A 23,421-nucleotide genomic window follows, 5' to 3' on the forward strand; every position below is an offset into this window, starting at 1 on the left:
GAATGTAAATGGGCTAAATGCCCCAGTCAAAAGACACAGGCTATCGGATTGGATAAAAAAACAAGACCCATTGATACGCTGTCTGCAAGAGACTCATTTTAGACCCAAAGACACCTCCAGATAGTACTTACCACATCAAGTGGTTGTGGAGGTTAGATGAGGTTATGTATGTGAAGAACCAGGAGCAATGGCCAGCACATTGTATGTGCTCAGTTAAGTGTCAGAGTCATTACGGATATCATCATCATGATGTTTTCATAAAACTTGGACTTGCCCTTGAGTTTACTAGGATCCTTATTTTGATTATGCTACTGAAACCAAACAAGTACCAGGGAAGTCTGAGTTATGCAAGAGTCTCTCTCTCTCTCTCTCTCTGTTTATTCAAATGAAGGTGGGCAGGAGCTCCTGTGGTTCCAGCACTTACTCTTGGCTCCTTGTTCTAGCACATTCCTGTTGTTGGTGGGGGTCCTCTGTTTCTTCTCCTTCACTGAGGAGGATCCCCCATCTCCAAACATTTGTCCTCCCCTTCTCCCTGTCTAGCAGACCACCCATCATAAAGCTGGGTCAATAGGGATAAGCTAGTATTTATAGTCTTAAAAATTATAATAATGTTTAAGAAACAAAACAGAGGATCATCAGAGAAGAGAGGAAAAAATAAAACAAGACAAAACCAGAGAGGGAGACAAGCCATAAGAGACTCTTAATCATAGGAAACAAACTGAGGGTTGCTGGAGGGGAGAGGGGAGGTGGGATGGGGTAATTGGGTGATGGACATTAAGGAAGGCATGTGATGTAATGAGCACTGGGTGTTATATAAGACTGATGAATCACAGGCCTGTACCTCTGAAGCCAATAATACATTATGTGTTAACTAATTGAATTAAAATAGTTAAAAAAATAAAGCTGTTACAAAATTGAAAAAAATTATAATGTCATATATGGAAGGACAACCTCTGAGAGGGATTTGGAACATAATAACAGTCCCTTTTTTAAGTTATAGGACCTTTTTATCAAATGAAAAGGAATATGGTACCCTGATGTATAAAACAGAGAAAAGCAGAGCTGTCTGGCTAAAGTCCAGTTAGGAGGTCTACTTACTCAGCCTCTCCCTTGAACCCAGACCAGTTCCAGAGCCTCCTGAAGCATGGTTTACAATCACCAAAAATGACTGATGTCACTGAGACAAGGCAGAGTTAGTAGAACTCATCTCCATTGCTGTTTATGGAAGATCAAATTTCTTTTCTGTTTAAGTCTTAGGTTCTTGCCTTTGGCTTTTCACTGCAACTGCTTTCTCCACAACCATCCTAATTACTAACTGGCCAAGGATCTCTGTGCTCTACCCTTAGGAAATCTGTCATCTCCCCATTTTCACTCTTTCATGAATGAAAAGGTAGATGTAGCTGGGCCACTTGGTGGCAGCGTACTCAAAACTAAATTTGTAAATTTATTTAATTTGTATTTTAAACCTAATTACAGGTTTAAATTTCTAAGGAGGATATGTTTTGAAGATTGATTCTGCAACCTCAGATTAGAAATAATAGTAGGAAGATGACAGAATGACACATAAGACCGACAAGTTTTGGTAAATAAGACAGTATATAGAGGAAAGAAAGTCTCATCAACTAAGTAAGGAGCAGATTTTGATGAAGAGAATCCAGGTGACTTTAGGGCAGCATACAGGCATAACAAAGAAAGCAAAAGGTAGTAGGCAAGTTTCTAACCCACAGTTTTGTTCAAGGCCAGCCACGTGTGCTGTGGGAAGTTACCCTGGCTCAATAGAAGCCCCAAATACTACCAAGCAAGGAATTCTGAAGGTCATTGAACAGAAAGGCTCACAGACTAAATTAAGGTGGTCTAGTCACAAGGTTTAAATCCATTTAAAACATAGCAAGAAGCAAGGGGAAAGTCAGCTCACAAAGAATAAGGTGCCAGAAGATAGAAGCTTTATACCTACTCTACCCTGGGTTGTGCAATATTCATATGTCCTCTCTCTGTGTCACATCTGCCTTCCCCTATGTTGGTGTGGTTAAAAAGACCAGACGGGTTCTAACAGATGCAGGGTGGCTGGACTCAACATATATTCTTCACAGGAGAGACAAAGGAACCGCTAAACCTGGTCACAGCAGTGGCTCACCCATCAGCTTGCTGAGTCCTTGCGAATTTCATCTGCATTCTTTGGGAGAGGACATGTAGATTCAGCATGGGGCCATACTGGGTGTTACCAATGGGTGACCAGTTTGGGATGATTTGGCTTGTCAATCCAGACATGGCATGCTCATGACTTTTAGGGAGGAAGCCCATCTGGTGAGCAGAGAGATCTTTAACTTAAAACATTCGCCTCTTGTTGCTGGTGATGACATCATCCACTGTTCCCCAAGAGCTTTTCTTGTGAGCCCTGAGTTGATGTCCTTTGAGATGATACCCTGATATATAAGAAGAGGCTGGAGGACCAAGGGGTACCAGTGGCCTGGTGCCACAATGAAGGTGGCTTTCACAGAGCCATCAACACTGTGGCATTACTGGGCTTCCTTCCTTGTGCTGAGAAGATTAGGAATGTTGCTGTCAGTTTCATAATGAATCTGTGAATGGTTCTCCCCTTCATCAAAGCCAAAAATGGAAGCTCTCCATCGAAGATGGCAGGTACCCTTCTCCTGCTCTGGTTGGAAGGAGCACAGACAGACAGTTGCTGGAAATGGAAAATGAAACCAATGGGTCCCATCTCCTCGAAGCCTTGTGGACAACAATCCGGAAGATAAAGGAGAAATTGTTATTGTTAACAGCTCAGTTAGGGCCCTGCTTCTCAAACAGTGGTCCCTGGGCCAGCAGCACCATCATTGCCCGGGAGCTTTGTTAGAAACGCACAATCTGGGGGTGCCTGGGTGGCTCAGTCGTTAAGCTTCTGCCTTCGGCTCAGGTCATGATCTCAGGGTCCTATGATCGAGCCCCGTATCGGGCTCCCTGCTCAGTGAGCCTGCTTCTCCCTCTCCCTCCGCTGCTCCCCCTGCTTGTGCGTGCTCTCTCTCTTTCTGTCAAATAAACAAATAAAATCTTAAAAAAAAAAAAAAAGAAATGCACAATCTGCACAATGAGATACCACATCACACCGGTCAGACGGATGGCTAAAATTAACAAGACAGGAAACAACAAATGTCAACAAGGATGCAGAGAAAGGGGAACCCTCTTACACTGTTGGTGGGAATGCAAGCTGGAGCAGCCACTCTGGAAAACAGTATGGAGGTTCCTGAAGAAGTTAAAAATAGAGCTACCCTGTGACCCAGCAATTGCACTACTGGGTATTTACCCAAAGATACAGATGTAGTGAAAATAAGGGGCACCTACACCCCAATGTTTATAGCAGCAATGTCCACAATAACCAAACTGTGGAAGGAGCCAAGGTGTCCTTCAACAGATGAATGGATAAAGAAGACGTGGTTCATATATACAATGGAATATTACTCAGCCATCAGAAAGGATGAATACCTACCATTTACACCGATGTGGTTGGAACTGGAGGGTATTATGCTAAGTGGAGTAAGTCAATCAGAGAAAGACAATTATCATATGGTTTCACTCATATGTGGAATATAAGAAATAGTGCAGAGGATCATAGGGGAAGGGAGGGAAAACTGAATGGGAAGAAATTAGAGAGGGAGACAAACCATGAGAAACTCTTGACTCTAGGAAACAAACTGAGGGTTGCTAGAGGGGAGGTGGGTGGGGGTATGGGATAACTGAGAGATGCGTATTAAGGAGGGCACGTGATGTGATGAGCACTGGGTGTTATATGCAGCTGATGAATCATTGAACACTACATCAGAAACTAATGATGTTCTATATGTTGGCTAATTTAATTAAAAAAAATGTACAATCTGGGGCCCCTTGCAGACCTACTAAATCAGAATCTGCATATTTAACCTGATTCCCAGGTGATTCATGTGCTCATGACAGGTTGAGCTACATTACCCCAGGGGAAAGAGAAAGATACTGAAGTCAGCCGGGCCTGGGTGAATTCTGACCCTGGAGATTCACTGTCCAACTTTGAGCAAGTTATTTATCTGTTACCAGCTTTGTTTTTCTTATATCTAAAAGGAGGAAATAACACTTTTCTCAGATCAGACTTTTAATTGTGGTAAAATCCACATAACATGAAACGTCACTGTTTTAAATTGTGTAGTTCAGCAGCATTCAGTGCATTTGCAACTTGGGTAGCAGTCACTACTGTTTAGTTCCAGATCATTTTCATCACGCCCCAAAGGATACCCTATACATTAAGGCATCATTTCCATTCTGGTACCCCTCCAGCAACTGCTAATTTTCTTTCTGTCCCTATGAACTTTCTTGTTCTGGTTATTTCATATGAATGGAAGCCTCCAATATATAGCCTTGTATGTCTGGCTTTTTTCAACTTGGTCTTTTTGAAAAAAAAAAAAAGTTGTTACTGAAAGAGAATAAATCTAGAGAAAAGTGCAGCAATTATAAGTGTACAGCTCGATGAGTTTTCACACCAACTATATTCAGGTAACCATTATCCAGATCAAAAAACAGCATTTTAGTATCCCAGCAGCCTCTCTCCTGCCCTCGTCCTGTTACCGTGTCATAGACTGGATTCATTTTGCCTGCTTTTGAACTTTATAGAATGGAATCGTAACTGTTATCTTTCATGTCTAGCCCCTGTTGCTCAACATTGGTGAGATTCATCTACGTTGCTATATGTCCTCATAGCTTATTCATCCTTTTTGCTCTCTAGTTCCCCATCCTGTGAACAAATGATCATGTATTCATCCCTTCTGCTCTTGATGGGCATCTGGATAGTTTCCAGTTTTTAGCTGTCATGCATGGTGCTGCCATAACCATTTCTGTCCATGCTTTTATCACACATGTTCAACTTCTGTTGGCTCCATCCCTCAGAGTCGAAGCGCTGGCTCAGAAGGTGGACGCTTCGCAACGGTCTTCCAGAACAGTTGTGCCAAGTTATCAGCAGTGTATGAGAGGTTGGGGTGCTCCATATTGCTTCCCACACTTCTTGATATCCAGTTGTCCTTGGGAATATTAGAAGCGGTCCACTGAAGAGCTCTCGTAGGTTCTGGATTTATACAGCTACTCTGCGGTATGAAACAGCACAGAAAACCCAGTAATTGTGTTTCCCAATATGGCTTTGCTTTATTGCCTTTCAAATCCAGAATTGATTATTAGGATCTGAACCTGTCAAGCTACTAACCAGCTTGTGGCTACAGAAGAGAGTGGATTGTATCTACCTAGTACCTAGTGGGAAAACTTCCTTCCTCTGAGTACATGAAACCAACATAGTCCCTCATCTTTGGGAAACACCAAAAGTTTATTTTGCAGTTCAAATATTTTCAACAGAACTATTGTACCTTCAAAAAGGGGCTCAATGGTTAGCAGTCAAGGAGTCATGAGCTCGACTGGGGAAAGAAATCATATTGTTATTTTCATGAAACTCTCATTGAAATGTAGATTTTTTTTTTTTTTTCTGGCAGAAATGTGGACCACAAGCCACAGTGATCTTGCTTGTACAGGGGACCTTATCACTGATAGAAATCACAAATATTTTCATGTATTTCAGTGGTGGCAAATATTACAAAACATCTTTTATGTTCATCATTTCGAAATGTGACGTTCCTAGATCTGCCACTAGATTGTGCTATTTAATGTTTTTTTTTTTTTAAAAGCACTTCTATTTCTGTATCAGAAATTGAAAAACCATCTCTACAACTCCATTTTATTGTAATTACTTTTCTTGGTAAAACTTGGTCTGTTTCACAGTTATTTAAAAACATTGTTTTTGCCAAAAAAAAAAGTACTAAAAATATTCTGAAAAGGGGTTTGCAGCACAAAAAGATGAAGAATCCTTGCTTTAAACGGACAATCAGCCGCCAGCCATGAGTGATCAGGAAGGAGTGGAACATTCCAAAGGGTTCCTGTGTGTCCGCCTGTCTGCCATTCTGTCTAACATTAAGCCGTCGTGATGTTAATATGGATTATTAACGAAGATATTGTGAAGATTCAGCCAGGATTACATCAGAGTTTGGAAAGTTGACTTAACCTTTAGCAACTCAAAGCTTGTTTACCTGTCCTGAGGCAGGAGGGGCTTCCTTTCCCAGCGGGCTTCCTCAGGAAGTGTTGTATCTCTGCTAGGAAAGCTCTCCCCAGATAATTGCTTGGAGAGCGAGCACCCTGAACATTTATGAATGAGTGGGTGCACTTTCTGATGCTGCAAAGAAGAATTACACATAGAGACGCGTTTTTCCAAATCCGGCGCCATATAGTATCACAGTGTCCTTCAAAATCCTTCACTAGGGACTCAGTTTGGCTCCAGGGACTTCCACCTGGGAGTTTCAGCCCAGGAAAGTGATTTCGGGAAACAACTTTCAGCTCATTTCCCCCTTAAAATGTGCACCACCTCCCCTGCCCCCCAGCCCCTCCACCCTCACTGCCTTCCCCTCTACCCTTTGCAGCTCGCATGGATTCTTTTTTTTCCCCCCCCAGGTTACCTTTTATTTTATTTTATTTTTTTTTAAATTTTATTATGTTATGTTAGTTACCATAAATACATCATTAGTTTTTGATGTAGTGATCCACGATCCGTTTTTTTTTTTTTTTAAAGATTTTATTTATTTATTTGAGAGAGAGCACATGAGAAGGGGGAGGGTCAGAGGGAGAAGCAGACTCCCTGCCGAGCAGGGAGCCCGATGCGGGACTCGATCCAGGGACTCCAGGATCATGACCTGAGCCGAAGGCAGTCGCTTAACCAACTGAGCCACCCAGGCGCCCCTGATCCATTGTTTTTGTATGGATTCTTCTAAGGAATTAGGAGCCCTTCCATGACGATGTGAAAGGTGGGGAAAGAGACAAAGACGTCCTTGGTATCCATTTATGGAGCAAGTTCTGAAGGCAGAAACTGTACTAAGGAAGATGATTCTAGTCGTTTTTTCAGACCTTCCCCCTTTATTCACTTGGAAGCTGGAAAAAAAGCTAAAGATTCCTGATGGTTCTTTTCACAGAGGATTTTTGACAGCCTACAGGGAGAACATGGGCAGTGAAGGCAAAGTAAAATGTGCACAGAAGTGGGCACATGGCCGCATGTTGGAAGGAAGAGACGGAGACAAGCATGCCCCCTAAAAGGGCCAACAACGTGCCACATTATTATTATTATTTTTTGAGATATAATGGACATACAACATTGCATTAGTTACAACATAATGATTGGGTATACGTATACATAGATATTGCAAAATGATCACCACAAAAAGTTTAGTCCATATCCATCACCACGCATTGTTATATGTCTTTTTCTCGTGATGAGAATCTAGCAACTACTCTCTTAGCAACTTTCAACGTACAGTATTGTTCACCAGAGTCCTCATGGCATGTGATATCCCTCAGACTTATTTATCTTGTAATTGGAAGTTTGGGTCCCTTTTGACCCCCTTCACCCATTTTGCCTGCCCCCATTCCCCGCTTCTGACAAACATCAGGCAAGTAATTCTTAGAGAAATTCTTGAGTAAGGAGAAAAGTCTACTAAGTCTTTTTAGATGGTGTCCTGAAAAGAAGAGTTTTAAGTGGGAGTTATATTGGTGACAGTAACTGGTATAGCAAAAAGTTCTTACAGACACATTGATTGCTTTTGCAAAAGCAAATCTCAGATGCCTATTTCCCAAAGCCAAGGGGGGGCTTGAAGGGGTCCGCTGCCCCCTCAGCTGTGGTGGGCTGAATAACACTCCCCCCAGAAATGTTCATATCCTAATCCGCAGCCCCTGCAAATATGTTCCCTTCCATGGCAAAAGGGACTTGTCTCGTGTGATTAAGGATTTTGAGGTGGGGAGATTATCCTGGATTATCCAAGCAGGTCCAATGTCATCATAAAGGTCCATATAAGAGGGAGACAGGGGAAGTCAGCATCAGAAAAGGAGGGGGGGGATGACTGAAGTGGGGGTCAGAGTGATGCCAGGAAGGGATCCTGAGCCAAGGAATGCAGGTGCCTCTAGAAGCTGAGAAAGGGAAGGAAATGGATATGAGCCTCTAAGAGGAACTCAGCCTTGTGAAACCTTGATTTTAGAACTTCTTTTTTTTTTTTTTTAAGATTTTATTTATTTATTTGACAGAGAGAGAGCGAGAGCAGGAACACAAGCAGAGGGAATGGGAGAGGGAGAAGCAGGCTTCTTGCTGAGCAGGGAGCCCGATGCGGGGCTCGATCCCAGGACCCTGGGATCATGACCTGAGCCGAAGGGAGACACTTAATGACTGAGCCACCCAGGCACCCCAATTTTAAAACTTCTGCCTCCAGAACTGTATGAGAATAAATTGGTATCATTTTAAGCCCCTAAGTTGGTAGTAATTTGTTATGGCAGCAGTGGGAAATGAATACATTGTCCCTTCCTTTCTCTATGAGCTCAACACTAACTGGAAAACAGAATGGGAGTCAAGGAGCTGGAGGTGAAAATACCCATGTGCTGGACATTTTCCCTTGGCTCCCCAGGTGGGCTCCCCACCTTCCTCCACCTGCTCTGTGCCCTGGGAAGCATGGACCCCGCCCATAGTATCCTGCATGGACCCTGCCAATAGTGTCCTTTGCCCTCTGCTTTCCTGAAGAGCCTGGATAGAGGAACACATCAGCATGAGAGCGTTGGGAGGAAGAGGAGGGACAGAGGATCAGCTCTGTCCCTGGGGGACAGGAGCCCTCTCCACGCAGCCTTGTTCCTAGGGGAGGCAGAACGGAGCCCTGATGTTACCCGCTGTGCTATCCAGTGCAAGTTATCCTAATATGAGGGTCTTAGTCCAGTCAGGCGGCTGTAACAAAATTACCATAGACTGGGTGGCAGACAGACAATAGAAATTTATCTCTCACAGTTCTGAAGGCTGGGAAGTCCAAGATCAAGGTGCTGGCAGATTCCGTGGGTGAGGACCCATTCCTGGTCCACGGACGGCTGTCTTTTCCTTTTCTCTCTATCCTCATATGGCAGAAGGGGCAAGGGAAGTCTCTGAGGTCTCTTATAAGGGCACTCATCCCATTCATGTGGGCCCCACCCTCATGACCAAATCACCTCCCAGAGGAACCCCCTCCAAACACCACCACACCTGGGATTGGATTCAACATATGAATTTCAGGGGGACACAAACATACAGTCTACAGCATGAGTGTACCATCTGTTTTCTGCTAGCACTCTGACTGATACATTACCTTTCTTTCTGATAAAGCTGATTCTCAGAGCGTGTGGCTTAGCTGTGTGGGCAAGTGTGCGGCCTGCTGTTAGGAACAGAGACCCAGGCGGCACTGAACATATGCACACGTCTCTCTGGCCGACACCTGCTGCAGAGACCAGAATGCCCCCTCCCGACAGGCAGATGTCACAGCAGGCTGAGAGTGTCCAAGGCCTTCTCTTAAGATCTCCATTCACAGGGCGCCTGGGTGGCTCAGTTGGTTAAGCGACTGTCTTCAGCTCAGGTCATGATCCTGGAGTCCCGGGATCGAGTCCCGCATCGGGCTCCCTGCTCAGCAGGGAGTCTGCTTCTCCCTCTGACCCTCCTCCCTCTCATGCTCTCTGTCTCTCATTCTCTCTCTCTCAAATAAATAAAAATCTTTAAAAAAAAAATGACAGCCAAAATAAAATATTTAATAGAAGGATTGGAAGAGAGGCGCCTGGGTGGCAGTCCGTTAAGCGTCTCCCTTCAGCTCCAGTCATGATCCCAGGGTCCTGGGACTGAGCCCTACATCGGGCTCCCTGCTCAGCGGGAAGCCTGCTTCTCCCTCTGACCCTCCCCCATCTCATGCTCTCTCTCTCTCTCTCTCTCATTCTCTCTCTCAAATAAATAAATAAATAAAATCTTTAAAAAAGAAAAAAAAGATCTCCATTCACAAAAGCCATTTTCCTCCCCTTGAAGGAGTGAGTGTAGATGTACAGGGAACATAGAGTGTTACTCTTCTAGAGATCGCTCTACCCAGGGGAAAGGTGCACCCAAATACTTCCTGGCTTCTTGCCTTTGGGCAAGTAGAATTCAAGGCAGGAAACATTATGTCATAAAATAATACCATTCAGTGTTGATAAAGGGCTATTATGGGTTGAATTATGTCCCCCTAAATTCATATGTTGTAACTTTTTAATTTTTTAAAACATTCTTTAATTTTGAAGTAATCCTTACACCCAACATGGGGCTCAAACTCACAACCCTGAGATCAAGAGTCACAGGTTCTGCTGCCCGAGCCAGCCGGTGTCCCCTAAATTCATATGTTGAACCTAAACCCCAGGACCTCAGAATGTGACTTTATTTAGAAATAAGGCCTTTGCAGAGATCATTGAAATGAGGTCATCAGAGGGGGCCCCAATCCAAGACGCCTGGTGTCCTTATAAAAAGGGAAAGCAAGCTCTGGCCACAGAGACATGAGACGATGTGGAGACATAGGGAGATGAGAGCCGTCACAAGCCAAGGAGAGGGGCCCAGAACAGACCCTTCCTGCACAGCCTGCAGAACAAACCAGCTCTGTAGACTCCTTGAACTTCCAGCCCCCAGAACTGGGAGACTATAAACTTCTGTTGGCTAAGCTCCCCCAGCCTGGGGTCCTGGGTTAGGGCAGCCCCAACAAACTGATACAGGCGACTTGCACAGTAAATGTCTAATTCCTGTGGCAAATAGCATTGCAGCAAAACATGCTAAGGAAAAGACTGCCGGCAATGCCCTAAGGTGCGCAGGGGAGCACCGACCCTGTAAGGGTACGTAACAGGGATACCTGACCTCGGGCCGGGGACTCCTCGGCAGTCCGTGGTTGGGCTTCAAGGGGTCTGAATGTCACGATCGCCCTAGCGTTTATTTCGTGGGCCAGATGCTGGCACTCTTTCCTGTGTCCGGGGCCAGATGCAGGGCAATGGCATTTCCTAGACTCTCTTGTCCACAGTGCTCCAGTTGGCCCAGGAGAATCGGTCCCGTGAGCTTTGGAAGGCAGCTAGAAGCAGTCATTCTTCTCGGATGGCAGCTGAGCATGGGCTCATAAAAGCCTGCCCTCCCTCAGCTCTTGCTCCCTCCACCCTGCCAACAGTTTTCACATTCCCTGTATTAAATCTCTTTTTGCTCGGGGGACAAAAGGCTGCATGGCAGAAAGATCCTGTGAATTCGCCAAACTCCATTTCATTTTCATCCTATGCAGGTGGAAGGTTCGCCTTCCCCAGGGTCCCATGCATTTAGGTGAAGCTGTGTGAGTGCGTTCTGGCCAATGGGATGTATTTCCCGGCCTGGCCCATGGGTTCCTCCACGAGCGTGCTGTTTGTCAGGCCCCTGGCAAGGTTCAGAGAATTGGTGGAGGTCCTAGGGGATAGCAGAGCATCAGATGGAAAGAAACACGGATCCCATAATCGCCAAGTGGTGTGGTTGTTCACCAAACATGCAAATGTCTGCATTGGGAGGGGGAAATAAGTCTTTATTCCATCAAAATCTGAGATACAGGGGTTATTTGTTAGAACAGCTAGCATTATTTATCCTAATCTATCCAGGAAATAAAAAATGGTTCAGTGTTTATATGTATGCATTCCCTCATTCTCCCTGTGCTTTTTGCATGATTTCCAGGTTAAATGTTTATAAACCTCAGTGGTAACAGACTCCGATCCCTCTCCTAGTAATCGGTCTAACTGTGTTTTCTGTTTCTTGGGTGAAATTCAGGTATTTATATTTTGACAAAGAAATTCTTCATTTTCAAAATCATTGCCGTCTGGTTTTCACGTATCATAAAAAGGATCTTTCTAAGCATGATGTGAGAATGGATGAGAGAGTTCACTGCATGAAAATGATAAACATCAACGCAGAAGAACAGCATTAACAAAGTTAAAAGGCAAATAGAAAAAAATCCTTAAAATATTTTTTTAAATGTTTTACTGAAGTGTAATTGACATACAGTGTTCTGTTAGCTCCAGGGGCATAACACAGTGACTCAGCAACTCTACACATGACTCAGTGCTTGCCATGGTAAGTGTCATCCCCATCTGTCACAATGTCATTGCTGCAAATATCTTTTAAGTCAATGCAAGAAGACAAACAAAAATAGCAAAATAGATAAAGGGTATCAACACACAAATTCCCATGAGTCCATAAAAGAAAGAAAACCAAATAACCAATAAAATATGAAACAATGTTCTACTGCACTGGGTTCAGAGAGACACACCCCGAAACTACATGGAGGGACGATTATTATCATCCCAATCTTAACAGTCTTGGAAGCCGAGGCTCAGTGAGTGTAAGTAACTCATTCATGATGTGAATGCTGGCTTGGGCAGAGCCCGGATTCAAATCCAAGTCTCCCTAACGCAGGGCTTTCATCGTGGGCACTCCTGACCTGTTGGACCAGGTACCTTCTCAATGTGGCCACTCTATGTGCATTGCAGGACGTTAAGCAACATCGCTGTCACCTACCTATGAGATACCAGTTCCAGCCTCCCGGGTTGTGACAACCAGAAATGTCTCTAGACGTTGCCAGGTGTCTCCCGGAGGCTAGAATCGCCCTGTTGAGAACCACTGTTCTGGCACCACCGTGGGGGAGGCAGTCATCATCATTCTTACCACGGATGTGAGACTTTGTCATTAGGGAAGATTTTGAACACTGACATCAATCTCTGACCTAACCTGAAAAGGCAGGGTAATCTCAGTCTCCTGCTTTACAATGAAAAGGACAAAGCTTATTTATTCGTTCCTTCATTCAGCAGACATTTGCTGAGCACCTGCGAAGTACCAGACCCTGGTCTAGCCTCTGAGGATAAAGCAAGGAACAAAACAAAAATTCCTGTGCTCAGAGAGGTGACATGTCACAGACAAAAAAGGAATAAGTGAAGTGTGTGGTATTCCGGTGATAATAAAGGCCAGGAAAACGAAGTAAGTAAGCGGGGGTGGGGTGGGATGGGCATAGGGATGCCAGTGGGGAGTTATACTTTAAAATAAGGTGGCCAGGGGGCGCCTGGGTGGCTCAGTTGGTTAAGCGACTGCCTTCGGCTCAGGTCATGATCCCGGAGTCCTGGGATCGAGTCCCACATCGGGCTCCCGGCTCGGCGGGGAGCCTGCTTCTCCCTCTGACCCTATCCCCTCTCATGCTCTTTCTCTCTCTCTCTCTCTCAAATAAATAAATAAATAAAATCTTTAAAAAATAAATAAATAAAATAAAATAAAATAAGGTGGCCAGGCACAGCCTCACTCAGAAGGTGACATTTGAACAGAGACCTGCAGTAGAGGAGGGGTTGAGCTCAGCCACTGTCTGGGGGAACCAGGTTGCACAGAGAATAGCAAGTGCAAATGCCCTGGGGCCTCCTTGGCAGACTAAGGAACAGCAAGTGTGGCCAGAGTGGAATTGGGGAGGTGGTGCCCCCAAGTGCAGTTGGAGGGAATGGTGTTTGTGGTGTCCATGGTGAATTCTCCAGGACCATTTCTAGTAGCAGTGCCCCAGGATTTCTAGCTGAGCAGGCTGCATGAGCCTCTTTCTCCTCTGCATGGGCGCTGTCCTAGAACTGCGTCCTCACCTGAGTCTGTGGCTCACCTCGCCTGGCCAATGCTGTGGAGATGGGGAGGTGGGGAGAACAGGGTATGATGTATAAGTGGAGGAGGGTGGCACTGGGCACGCACAGCCTCCTTTCGGCCTCCTCTCTGTTGAAAACAGCACGATGGTTGTCCTTCTCCTACTTCTCCAGGCAGCCTGCATGTTCTCTGTGGTGGTTGGGCTCTGGGTCATCTGCAGCCATTTCCTCACTGCGGACATCCCTGCGGCCATCAGCCACCCAGTGAAACTGCGGGTCTTGCATTGCCTTCTCCAGCTGTTGATGACGTGGGTGAGTGTTGTGTTTTATTTGTTCCCTCCTCCTGAGGGTGAAGGAGGGAGCTGGGAAAACACACTTCGGAAGATTCTAGTTGCATTAACGCGACTATCACAGCTGTAGAGGCTGATAGTATATTTTTCTCAAATCTGAAAGATCCCTGTTAGGTAACGTATTAGCCAAGAGTTTCGCAACCTCTTCGTAGTGTTGTTTGAGCTACGCTGGGCTCACAGCCACGCGATGAAGAAATGATTTACTTCCTCCGTTGACAGGGAAAAAAGCCCTGCTTTAGTCCCACTCCCCTGCCTTCTGACTGACTTTCTTCACAGCACACAGCGTGATGCTGTGAAGTTAGGAATGAGTTATTCTGAATTTGGAGCCCCCCTGACTACCTACCTGCTAGCTAGAACCAGCCAACAATAAGGAGACACACGAAGCCAATTAGAGAATTGGTACCAACGAGCAAAACTACAGAACATGACTTTAGAGAGAGAGAGAGATTTTTTTGTTACTTTTGAGAGATGGAAAACTCTTTATGTAATATAGTCAGATTCTGCTCACTGTTCCTGGTGTGTGAACTTAATAAAACAGATATAAATGGATCATGGGGAGACTTGGGCCCAAGTTGCCCATGGGGATTGGTTGTGCTTTTCCAGAGGGCTGATAAATTGAACACAGAGAAGAAGTGTTAAGTCTCTTACATAACAAAAAGCGATCGCAAACCCCTGTTCTCATGACGAGAAGAACTGGAGAAGAACTCACAGGCTGAAGGCTTCCTTTCGAAAAACCCGATGATACGTCCTGTGGTTTTCCTGCCCTTGACTCTCATAGTCCGCTAGCCCGGGTTCCCAAATATGGTGACTCAGTTTCCTCATCTGCAAAAGAGGGGGAAATAGCAGTCTAGACTTCGTAGCATGGGCTGTAAGGAAGAGGTAAGCCATGCCCAGTGCGGCTTACACTGCCTGGGGCAGAGGAAGCCCTCAGTAAGTATTCGCCTTACTGCTATTTGTTGATTTGGTTTTTTCTACAAGGATGTGTCGCGTGACTACTATATGTCACCCACCCCTCCTAGCTCAGGGATCAATGATGGACGAGAGAAAGGAAGTCCCAGAGAGAGAGTCTGCCCTCAGGACGCTCATACGTCATGGCAGTGTTGGTGGGGAGACAGTAAGAAACGAGCAAACTCACTAGAAATAAAGTGATTTATGCAGCGGCAAGTGCTATGAGGAAAGCGGAACAGGGCAGGAAGGTACGGTGGGGCTTCTGAATCCGGGGTTCCCTGAATCCTCAATGGTAACAGAAGGCAAGGAGTCTCTGAATTTGGGGGGGGGAGGTAAAAATCACTCCATTTTCACTCGCCTCTAAAGGAAAAGTGGTATTCCCTTCCATTAGGGATGAAGGTGACAGACCACAGCTGTGACGGCAGAACCTGAGGCTTTGTCACCAAGAGCAATCATAGCTGTTTTCAGAGCAGATGACATTTCTTGCAGATACTGTGAAAAGCGTGTGCGCCTCGTTTCTCTGAAGTTAGAATAGTGTTAAACCGGCCATTAGGTCTCTCGCTATTAGGTGTGCTAATAAAGAAGCACCTGCATTATTACTTTGCCTGTGTACCTCCCTATTTTGATAACTATAATTGAAAAAACTTGATTTCCTTGGTAATACCACATATTTTATTTTATGTGTTGGAAACATTCAGCCTCAAGGTCCATAGGCATCACAGAAAGCCAAAATGGCCTTGGCACAGAGCCACCAGAAAGAGGTTGCCGGGGGGAGAGCCACTTTCTTTACTTTTATTGCTTGTTATGCAGACTTCCGGACATAGGAGACAGAATACCATAAAGACGCCCTGTGTTCCCACGCCCCCTGCGCTGATTGACGATTCCTGGCCAATCTTGTTTCACCTGTGACCCCACATTTTTACCCCTTCCCATTTCTTAGGAAGCAGATATTGGATGTCATATTTTATCCAAAAAGTTTCAGTAGGTATCTCTAAAAGACAAGAACCCCTCACCTTTTATTTATTTTTTACTTTGTATCTTTTTTAAAATTTAAGTTCAATTAATGAACATATAATGTATTATTGTTTCAGAGGTAGAGGTCAGTGATTCATCAGTCTTATGTAATACCCAGGGCTCATTACATCACGTGCCTTTCTTAATGTTACCCAGTTACTCCATCTCCCCCACCTCCCCTCCAGCAACCCTCAGTTTGTTCCCTATGATTAAGAGTCTCTTATGGTTTATCTCCCTCTCTGATTTCGTCTTGTTTTATTTTTTCCTCTTGTCCCCTATGCTCCTGTGTTTTGTTTCTTAAATTCCACATATGAGTGAAATCATAGATAATTGTCTTTCTCTAATTGACTTATTTCACTTAGTATAATACCTTCTACTTCCATCCACGTGGTTGCAAATGGCAAGATTTCATTTTTTTTGATGGCTGAGTAATATTCCATTGTATATATAGACCACGTCTTCTTTATCTGTTCATCTGTCGATGGGCACCGGGCTCTTTCCATAGTCTGGCTATTGTGGACATTGCTGCTATAAACATTGGGGTGCAGGTGCCCCTTCAGATCACTACATTTGTATCTTTATCCCCCACCTTAAAAAAAAACATAACCACAATGCAGTTATCAGGTCCTAATAGTAACTAATGGAATGACCACGTTGGTGAGGCTGGTCCAGGAGGGCATCCTTGGGAAGAGAGGTCATGTCCAGGCCACCGTGGGGGGTGTTCTGGGTTAGAGGGACCCTCGTGGGGTGGCCGGAAGCCTAGTTTGTGGGGCTGGGTGTCAGGTGTCTGGGGAGAGAGGAGGAGAGGGGCAGTGTGGGCTGAGGTGAGGCGGATCTGCTGCAGGGGTCATGGGGGCACACGGGGTGGAGCAGGGCCATGATCTAGTCTGCTCTCCGGCCACTCCACTGGGGGGCACGGGCAGTGACAGGACTCCAGTGTGACACACAATGAAACCCTCCCCGCCTCATTTCCTCTTCTCTCACCAATAGGGGATGATTTTTGAGAAACTGAGAATTTGCTCTATGCCCAAATTTGTCCGTTTCATGCATGATCTGGTGCCACTAAAAGAGGATCCGGATGTCGTGGTCACAGATCTCCGCTACGGGACAATCCCTGTGAAACTGTACCAGCCCAAGGTGTCCTCCAGCACCCCCAGGCTTGGCATCGTGTTCTACCACGGCGGTGGGATAGTCATGGGAAGCCTGAGTAAGAGTCCTTCCCTCAGACCCCTGCCTGTAATAGGACGGCCTCCAAGCAGAGCCGGGTGGGCGCCCGCCTTCCTGCAAGAGGCGGCCCCCCCATCACCTTCCTGGAGTTTATAAGCCGCTACAGGGCAGGGCATGTCCAGAGAGTTAGCGGGTCCCGGATCAGGCTGGTGGCAAAGATAGGGAATGTTTGGATCTCTTTCTGGAAGTGAGGAGACCTATATATGGAAATATATATATATATACATGTATATGTTCATATATATATTTATCTCTGTGTGTAATCTATGTATATATATGTATATACATGAAAGTCACGCAACATAAAGTTAAGCACTTTATTTTTTAAGATCTTATTTATTTATTTGAGAGAGAGAGACAGAGAGTACAAACAGGGGGAGGGGGAGGAACAGAGGCAGAGGGACAAACAGACTCCTTGCTGAGCAGGAAGCCTGATGCAGGACTCGATCCCAGGACCCAGAGATCATGACCTGAGCTGAAGGCAGACGCTTAACCGACTGAGTCACCCAGTCGCCCCAAATTAATCACTTTAAACTGTACAATTCAGTGGCATTTACTACACCCAAAATGTTCTACAGCCACCACCTCTATTTAGTTGGAAATAAGGATTTTTTTAAAAGTGAAAAAACAAAACAAAACAGAAACACGTCCTTTTGTTTCATGCCAGGTATTATCTGAGGCAAATCCCGGTACAGAAGGGAGAACCAAAAATTTGAGGAGAGTTAATGAGAGAAAAAACTCAAAACTGAGACAATTTTATTATCTTAACCTCCCCCACACTGGTGCCCCATGAATATGAGGGGAAAAACACTTTTATTTGGTTTCAGCCCTGCCTTCTAACCTGTGGAATGCCAGAAGCCCACTGCAGTAGCCTCGGGAAAATAAAAGATTTCATGCCACCGTGGTTTTGGTTTGGTCTGCATAATGAATGGTGTTAACAGTCCATGGGTATTAAATAATATTATTAAGAATTAATATTTACACGGCAGGCACTGTAGAAACCCTTCATGTGCGCGATCTCATTAACCTCCCCCCCCCCCCCGCACAGCCCTGCTGTTGTCATTGTGCCCATTTTACAGGTGTGGCAGTTAAGCCTCAGGGAGGTGAAAGCATTTGCCCTGGATCTTCAGCTCAGGATGTGAACTCCAGTCTGAATCCAGAGCTCACACCCCTAATCACTATGCCCTATGGCCAAACAGCATCTCAGATATTTTGAATGAATTGCAGAATCCATGCGGGAGGTGGGGCTCTTAGAAGAAGTTGTTCAGAAAGGACCCCCAAGGAGAGATTCTAGAAAGTGTGGGGGGGAGGATGGCTGCTCCACAGCTGGAAGAAAGTCTGCAAAGCCTCATTAGGATCAACCCCAGCTCTCTGTCCATGGTGGTTGTCCAAGAGAAGGGGCAGCCCATGGTGATGGATGCCGAAGGAAGCCACTAATCGTCCTACTGGATGTTGAAAACCTTTTATTTTCTAGGAACCCACCATGCCATATGCTGTCATTTGTCCAAGAAGAGTGATTCGGTGGTTCTAGCAGTTGGGTGAGCACAAGAACGAGGGGGTAGTGCTGGGTGATGAGGTGGGAGGCGGGACTGGGGGCAGGCGGGGAGACAAAGGGGCACTGGGACACTGGGACACCAGGACACTGGGGCAGGGGATGGGCTGTGAGCAGCCATTAGGGGAGGAAAGGAGAGACAGAGAGAGAGGCAGAGAATGGCACTCCTTCCTGTGGGTGGTCCTCAGGCATCCTGGGCATGGTATCATCTGGAAGCTGTGTGGGGAGTGGTCTTGGACAGATCAGGTGCAGAGCTTCACACACATGAGCCCTGTTGGGTGGAACATACTTACTTCACCGAGCAGAACAGCCCTGCAGGTTCCGGACCCTTAGCACCTCCGTCCACGCAATGCCACGGTGCCCTGCGTGGTAAACCAGACAAGCTCAAACATTGCCACAGCATTCCCAAGCACTTCTGAGGGGGGGGGGGGTCCACCCTGGTGAGATCTGCCGAAGGAAGTGAGAAGAATTAAAAAGCCACTCTCTTCTACCTGATCTTGGAGAGTTGACCTCCCAGTCGGGAACCTCAAGGAGGGCTTGGTGGACAAGGGGCAGAAGAGACCTGGGGTGAACCCTCCCTGGGCCTCCACATCAGGCAAACTGAATACACATGCTGAACTGTCCCTGTGGTGATGTGGCCTCTGGCCTCATCCTCCCACCCCCGCCGCCTGACACAACGTCCCACAGGAGCAGGGTGGTTCCTCCTGATTAATCTTTCCTGCAGCTTCATTTAAATGCACATGCCATGAAGAAATACCGATTGCCGGAGTCTTAGCAGGAATACATTTCCCAGCTTCCTAGCGACACAACTGGTTGGGTAAGAGTGAAAAATACAAAACTCAGTCCTGGATGATGGAGAGGGACCCAGAGAAACCCCTCACTTTATAATCCTCAGCTCCAAAACCATTTCTGCAGTGGGGAAACCTCGATTCCAGCCTTAGCTACAATACTGCTTACGGTTCTGGTCGTGCTGAGCTAAGACATCATCAGTATAATATACCAGCAAATTTCTGCAAGAAAATTATTTTATGAATCCAAGGTGCACAGGGTTTTAGAGTTGAAACATTGCTGTCCCAGCATGAACTCAGGGTGGCTTAAAAAACAAGGCAACAGAATGGAAACGGTTGGCAAAATTTATTGATCCCATAGAATATATATATATTCTAAATTTGAAATGGTAACATTTCTCCCAACACCCAGATTTCTGGGCTCTCTTGAAAAATGGGGAGGTCTAGCATGCCGGGCTGGTGTGTTGAAATGGCAGCGACCTGAGCATGGAGTTCAGGCGCTCGCATGACTCACCTGCAGGCAGTAAAGGTCCAGAGTGGACATGGCTGACCTGGAGGAGACCCGCACGTTAACTGCTGGCCCCAGGCGGCATTTACATCTACAAGATCCTCCCACAAATCCCGTGAGCTTGGCAGGATTAATTAGAGTCAAAACGCAGGCAAACCTGGAGTGGCTTATAAAGGAACATAAGAAGAGGGAACAAGTGTGAGTCAGGGACGCACCAGTGGGTAGGTTCAGAAAGATGGGGTTTGGGTTGGTAATTGCTAGATTGTTGAGCAATAGGTGAATGACAGGGCTCTTGTGGTCGTTGTCTGTCCCCGCAAAAGGGCGCTGAGACAGAGGGAACGGCAGCCGCCCACTCACTGAGCCTACATGCCAGGCACTGTGGGCTTCACGTCTATCACTTCACTGAAGCCTCATACCTTAACGTCACCTGCTCAGGCTTCAGAGAGAGAAGTTTTTGGAAGAAATTTGGCCTAAAGGATGCTAGACACGGTATTTTGGGCTCTGCTAGGGAGCTGGGTGTAAACTGTGTTCCTTGATTCCTTTTTAGATACCGCAAGTTGCCCAAGTATAAGTTCCCGGTGGCGCTAAGAGACTGCGTTGCCGCCACAACTCACTTCCTGAAGTCCCTGAATATGTACGGGGTGGATCCAGATCAGGTCGTGGTCTGTGGTGACAGTGTGGGAGGGGGAATGGCAACGGTAATTTGCCAAAGATTTTTGGGCTCTCCCGATCTCCCCAAGATCCGTGCCCAGATCCTGATCTATGCCAGTCTCCAAGTTCTGGATTTCCAGCTCCCCTCCTATCAGCAGAACAAGAATGTCCCAATGGCCAGTAGAGACTTCGCCTTCTACTGTGTGTGTACTTTACTGGACATCAAGCCCTCCTGGAAAAGCACCATTATGAAAGGTGCCCATTTGCCTGCTGAATTCTGGGAAAAGTATAGGAAGTGGTTGGGTGCAGAAAACATCCCGGAGAGGTTTAAGAAGAGAGCCTACCGGCCGATGCCCTCTGAGCCCCTGAATGAGTCTGCCTATCTGGAGACCAGCCTGGCTCTGGATTCAGTGAACTCACCCCTGATTGCAGAAGATGAAGTCGTGGCTCAGCTCCCTGAAACTTTCATTGTGAGCTGTGAGTATGACATTTTCCGGGATGATTCGCTGTTGTACAAGAAGCGTTTGGAGGACTTGGGAGTCCCAGTGACTTGGCACCACATGGAGGATGGTTTCCATGGAGTGCTTAGCACCTTAGATATGGGCTATTTGCACTTTCCCTGCTCCACGAGGATTCTGGATGCCATTGTTCAGTTTCTAAAGGGGTTGTGACCATCTTTCCTTCCTGGTAGCGCTACAAGAGTATCCATTCCACCACCATCTGGTTCCCCAATGGGGCTCTCTATTGTGATGTAGGTGATGCCGAATGGGGCTAGGGAGGGTGTCGAGGTTTCCATGTCCTTCTTGCTTCAGGTTCTAGAACTATAGAATGCATGTTCCTGATGTCTGGAGGGAGAGCAGTAGGAGAGACAGGTTTGGGGGGAGGGTGGCTCTCTGTTCATGTTCACCATTGGGAAAATTTGAGCTGACGATCTGCAGCAGTCATCTGAGAGTGAATGATCATGCAAGGGTTGCCTCTGGCTTCCCTGGGGGAGAGTTCAGGCTGGTCTATGCTGTGGGTAGCAGGAGTGTTCTCTGGCCTTAGAATGAAACAGGGGTGCATCATGTGCAATCCCATGGGCTTTCTTCAAGCTAGCTCAGAAGATGGGGCTCTATGTTCTAGACTGCTGGGTCGAGGGGAAGAAACTACTCTCACTCTCCTCCTCTGGGTACACAGTGACATTTTTCCTGCTGTTCCTCTGCCTCTGAACTCAGAGGTCCAACTATCTAGGCTAGAAGAGTTAAGACAGAATGAATAGGTTTTCTGTAGTGGTTGACACCTTGTGGCAGATGAAGACAGCCTGAGCCGCCTGATGGGGGAGCTCTGGAGCTTTGGGAGTCAAAGGAGCCAAAGGGACTGAAGATGTGTTAGCAAAAATTATTTCTGTTTTAAGACACAGAACCAGCTCAAATTGGCCTAAATCAGAGAAAGAATGTATTGGTAGCTATGAATTCCAGGGATAAATCGGGTATCGTTTGATCTAGGAACTCAAACAATGCCACCAGCTACCTTCTCTTCTTTCCTCCATTCTGTGCTCTGCTGCATGGACTGCCCCCTCACCTCTGCATATGGTGGCCCTGAGCAGCTCCACACTCACATTCTCCAGAGTCATGTGCCTCATTCTCAGCCATCCCAGCAGAGACCACATTGTAACTCAATGGCTCTGTGGGCTTTCTGAGTAGTGTGTCCAGTTGCCATAACCTAGGGAATGGAATGTTTTGACCAACCAGGCCTAAGTCCCACGCCAGCCTTGGAGTGGAGGATGATGGGGTCAATTCCACCGGGTTCTTGGACTGAACTTGAGGGAGGGAAGAGGGATGGAGTACTTTCTTCACTCTTCTACAGTAGACGTCAATGCTTACTCTGCTGGGTGGACATCAATGCTTACACTACTACAGAAGCTAAATGAACCCTGAATCGGAGTACTTGGAAGTGGCAAGAGATGTCAAGGACCACTAGGCAAGTTGACCACCTGTCCCTGAGGACATTCCCATGAAAGGGCAGGCCCAGGTTCCCAGGCTGGCCCTACCTGGTCTTTAAGAGGCTCTGCTCCTGGTTGGCCAATGGCTTTTATAGGCCAAAATCCAAGGCTACTGCACAGAGGTCCCTGTGCATGTCCTTAACTTGCTTTCTGTTGAATGTTCATGCTGAAACATGGGGCAGAGAGGAATCCCATTTGGTGGCTTCTGGATCCATTCACAGCAGAAGACCAGCAGGTGTTTTTGTTGGAGAGAGAGGAACCACTCACTGAAAGCACCTCGTCAGGTGGCCACTCAGCTGTTCGGTAGTCCTGGGATTTGAGGAGCATGGTCTCTTCTAGAATAAGGCTCTGAGTTGAGTCTGGGTAGACTCCTCTCCTGCAGTGTGGTCTTCATTGTTTCACCCTGCCTCTGGACATAGGTAGAGGGACTGAGCTGACCTTGTGGGAACTTGGGTGGTTATCTTTTCTGCTGTGGGGTGGCAAGGATTGTGAGAGCCAGTGGAGGACCATGTCCAGAGGAGATAAGTTGGTTACATTTTCAGGGCTGGAAGAACCTCTGGATTTAAATTTCCATCCCCCTGTAATAAGAAAACAGCTATTTCGAGTGGCTGCCCAGGCATTTTACAGCATGACAACCCTGCTCACACCCACAGTCTGGACATGTGGATAAAAACCTCAAGCTTAAGATTCCTGCCATAAGTTCCCACTTTACTTTTCCCAGGGCACTTTTTAAAATAACCACTTGAGGGGCGCCTGGGTGGCTCAGTTGCTGGGCATCTGCCTTTGGCTCGGGTCATGATCTCAGGGTCCTGGGGTCGGGCCCTGTGTCGGGCTCCCTCCTCGGCGGGAGGCCTGCTTCTCCCTCTCCCACTCCCCCTGCTCTCGCTATCTCTCTCTCT

At 46.4% G+C, this 23,421-nt stretch overlaps 1 protein-coding gene across 1 annotated transcript; it reads left to right on the top strand.

The window, feature by feature from the left end:
- Window positions 1-13,310: 13,310 nt before the first annotated feature.
- AADACL3 (arylacetamide deacetylase like 3) lies at window positions 13,311-23,336 on the top strand. The gene is made up of 4 exons (XM_006730856.3): window positions 13,311-13,815; window positions 16,806-17,022; window positions 18,517-18,580; window positions 20,438-23,336. The coding sequence occupies exons 1-4, from the start codon at window positions 13,651-13,653 to the stop codon at window positions 21,210-21,212; spliced, it is 1,221 nt and encodes a 406-aa protein (XP_006730919.2). The 5' UTR covers window positions 13,311-13,650; the 3' UTR covers window positions 21,213-23,336.
- The last annotated feature ends 85 nt before the right edge of the window (window positions 23,337-23,421 follow it).

This window comes from Leptonychotes weddellii, chromosome 4 (assembly GCF_054177405.1).
Source record: "Leptonychotes weddellii isolate Sample4059 chromosome 4, ASM5417740v2, whole genome shotgun sequence".
In the NCBI taxonomy this organism is placed as follows: domain Eukaryota; kingdom Metazoa; phylum Chordata; class Mammalia; order Carnivora; family Phocidae; genus Leptonychotes; species Leptonychotes weddellii.

Excerpts from the sequence above, each read along its gene's own strand:
- AADACL3 (XM_006730856.3), top strand. The coding sequence starts at position 13,651 with ATGGTTGTCCTTCTCCTACTTCTCCAGGCAGCCTGCATGTTCTCTGTG. Across the intron at positions 13,816-16,805 it reads TCCAGCTGTTGATGACGTGG|GGGATGATTTTTGAGAAACT; the intron begins GTGAGTGTTGTG and ends TCTCACCAATAG. Across the intron at positions 17,023-18,516 it reads GATAGTCATGGGAAGCCTGA|GAACCCACCATGCCATATGC; the intron begins GTAAGAGTCCTT and ends TTTATTTTCTAG.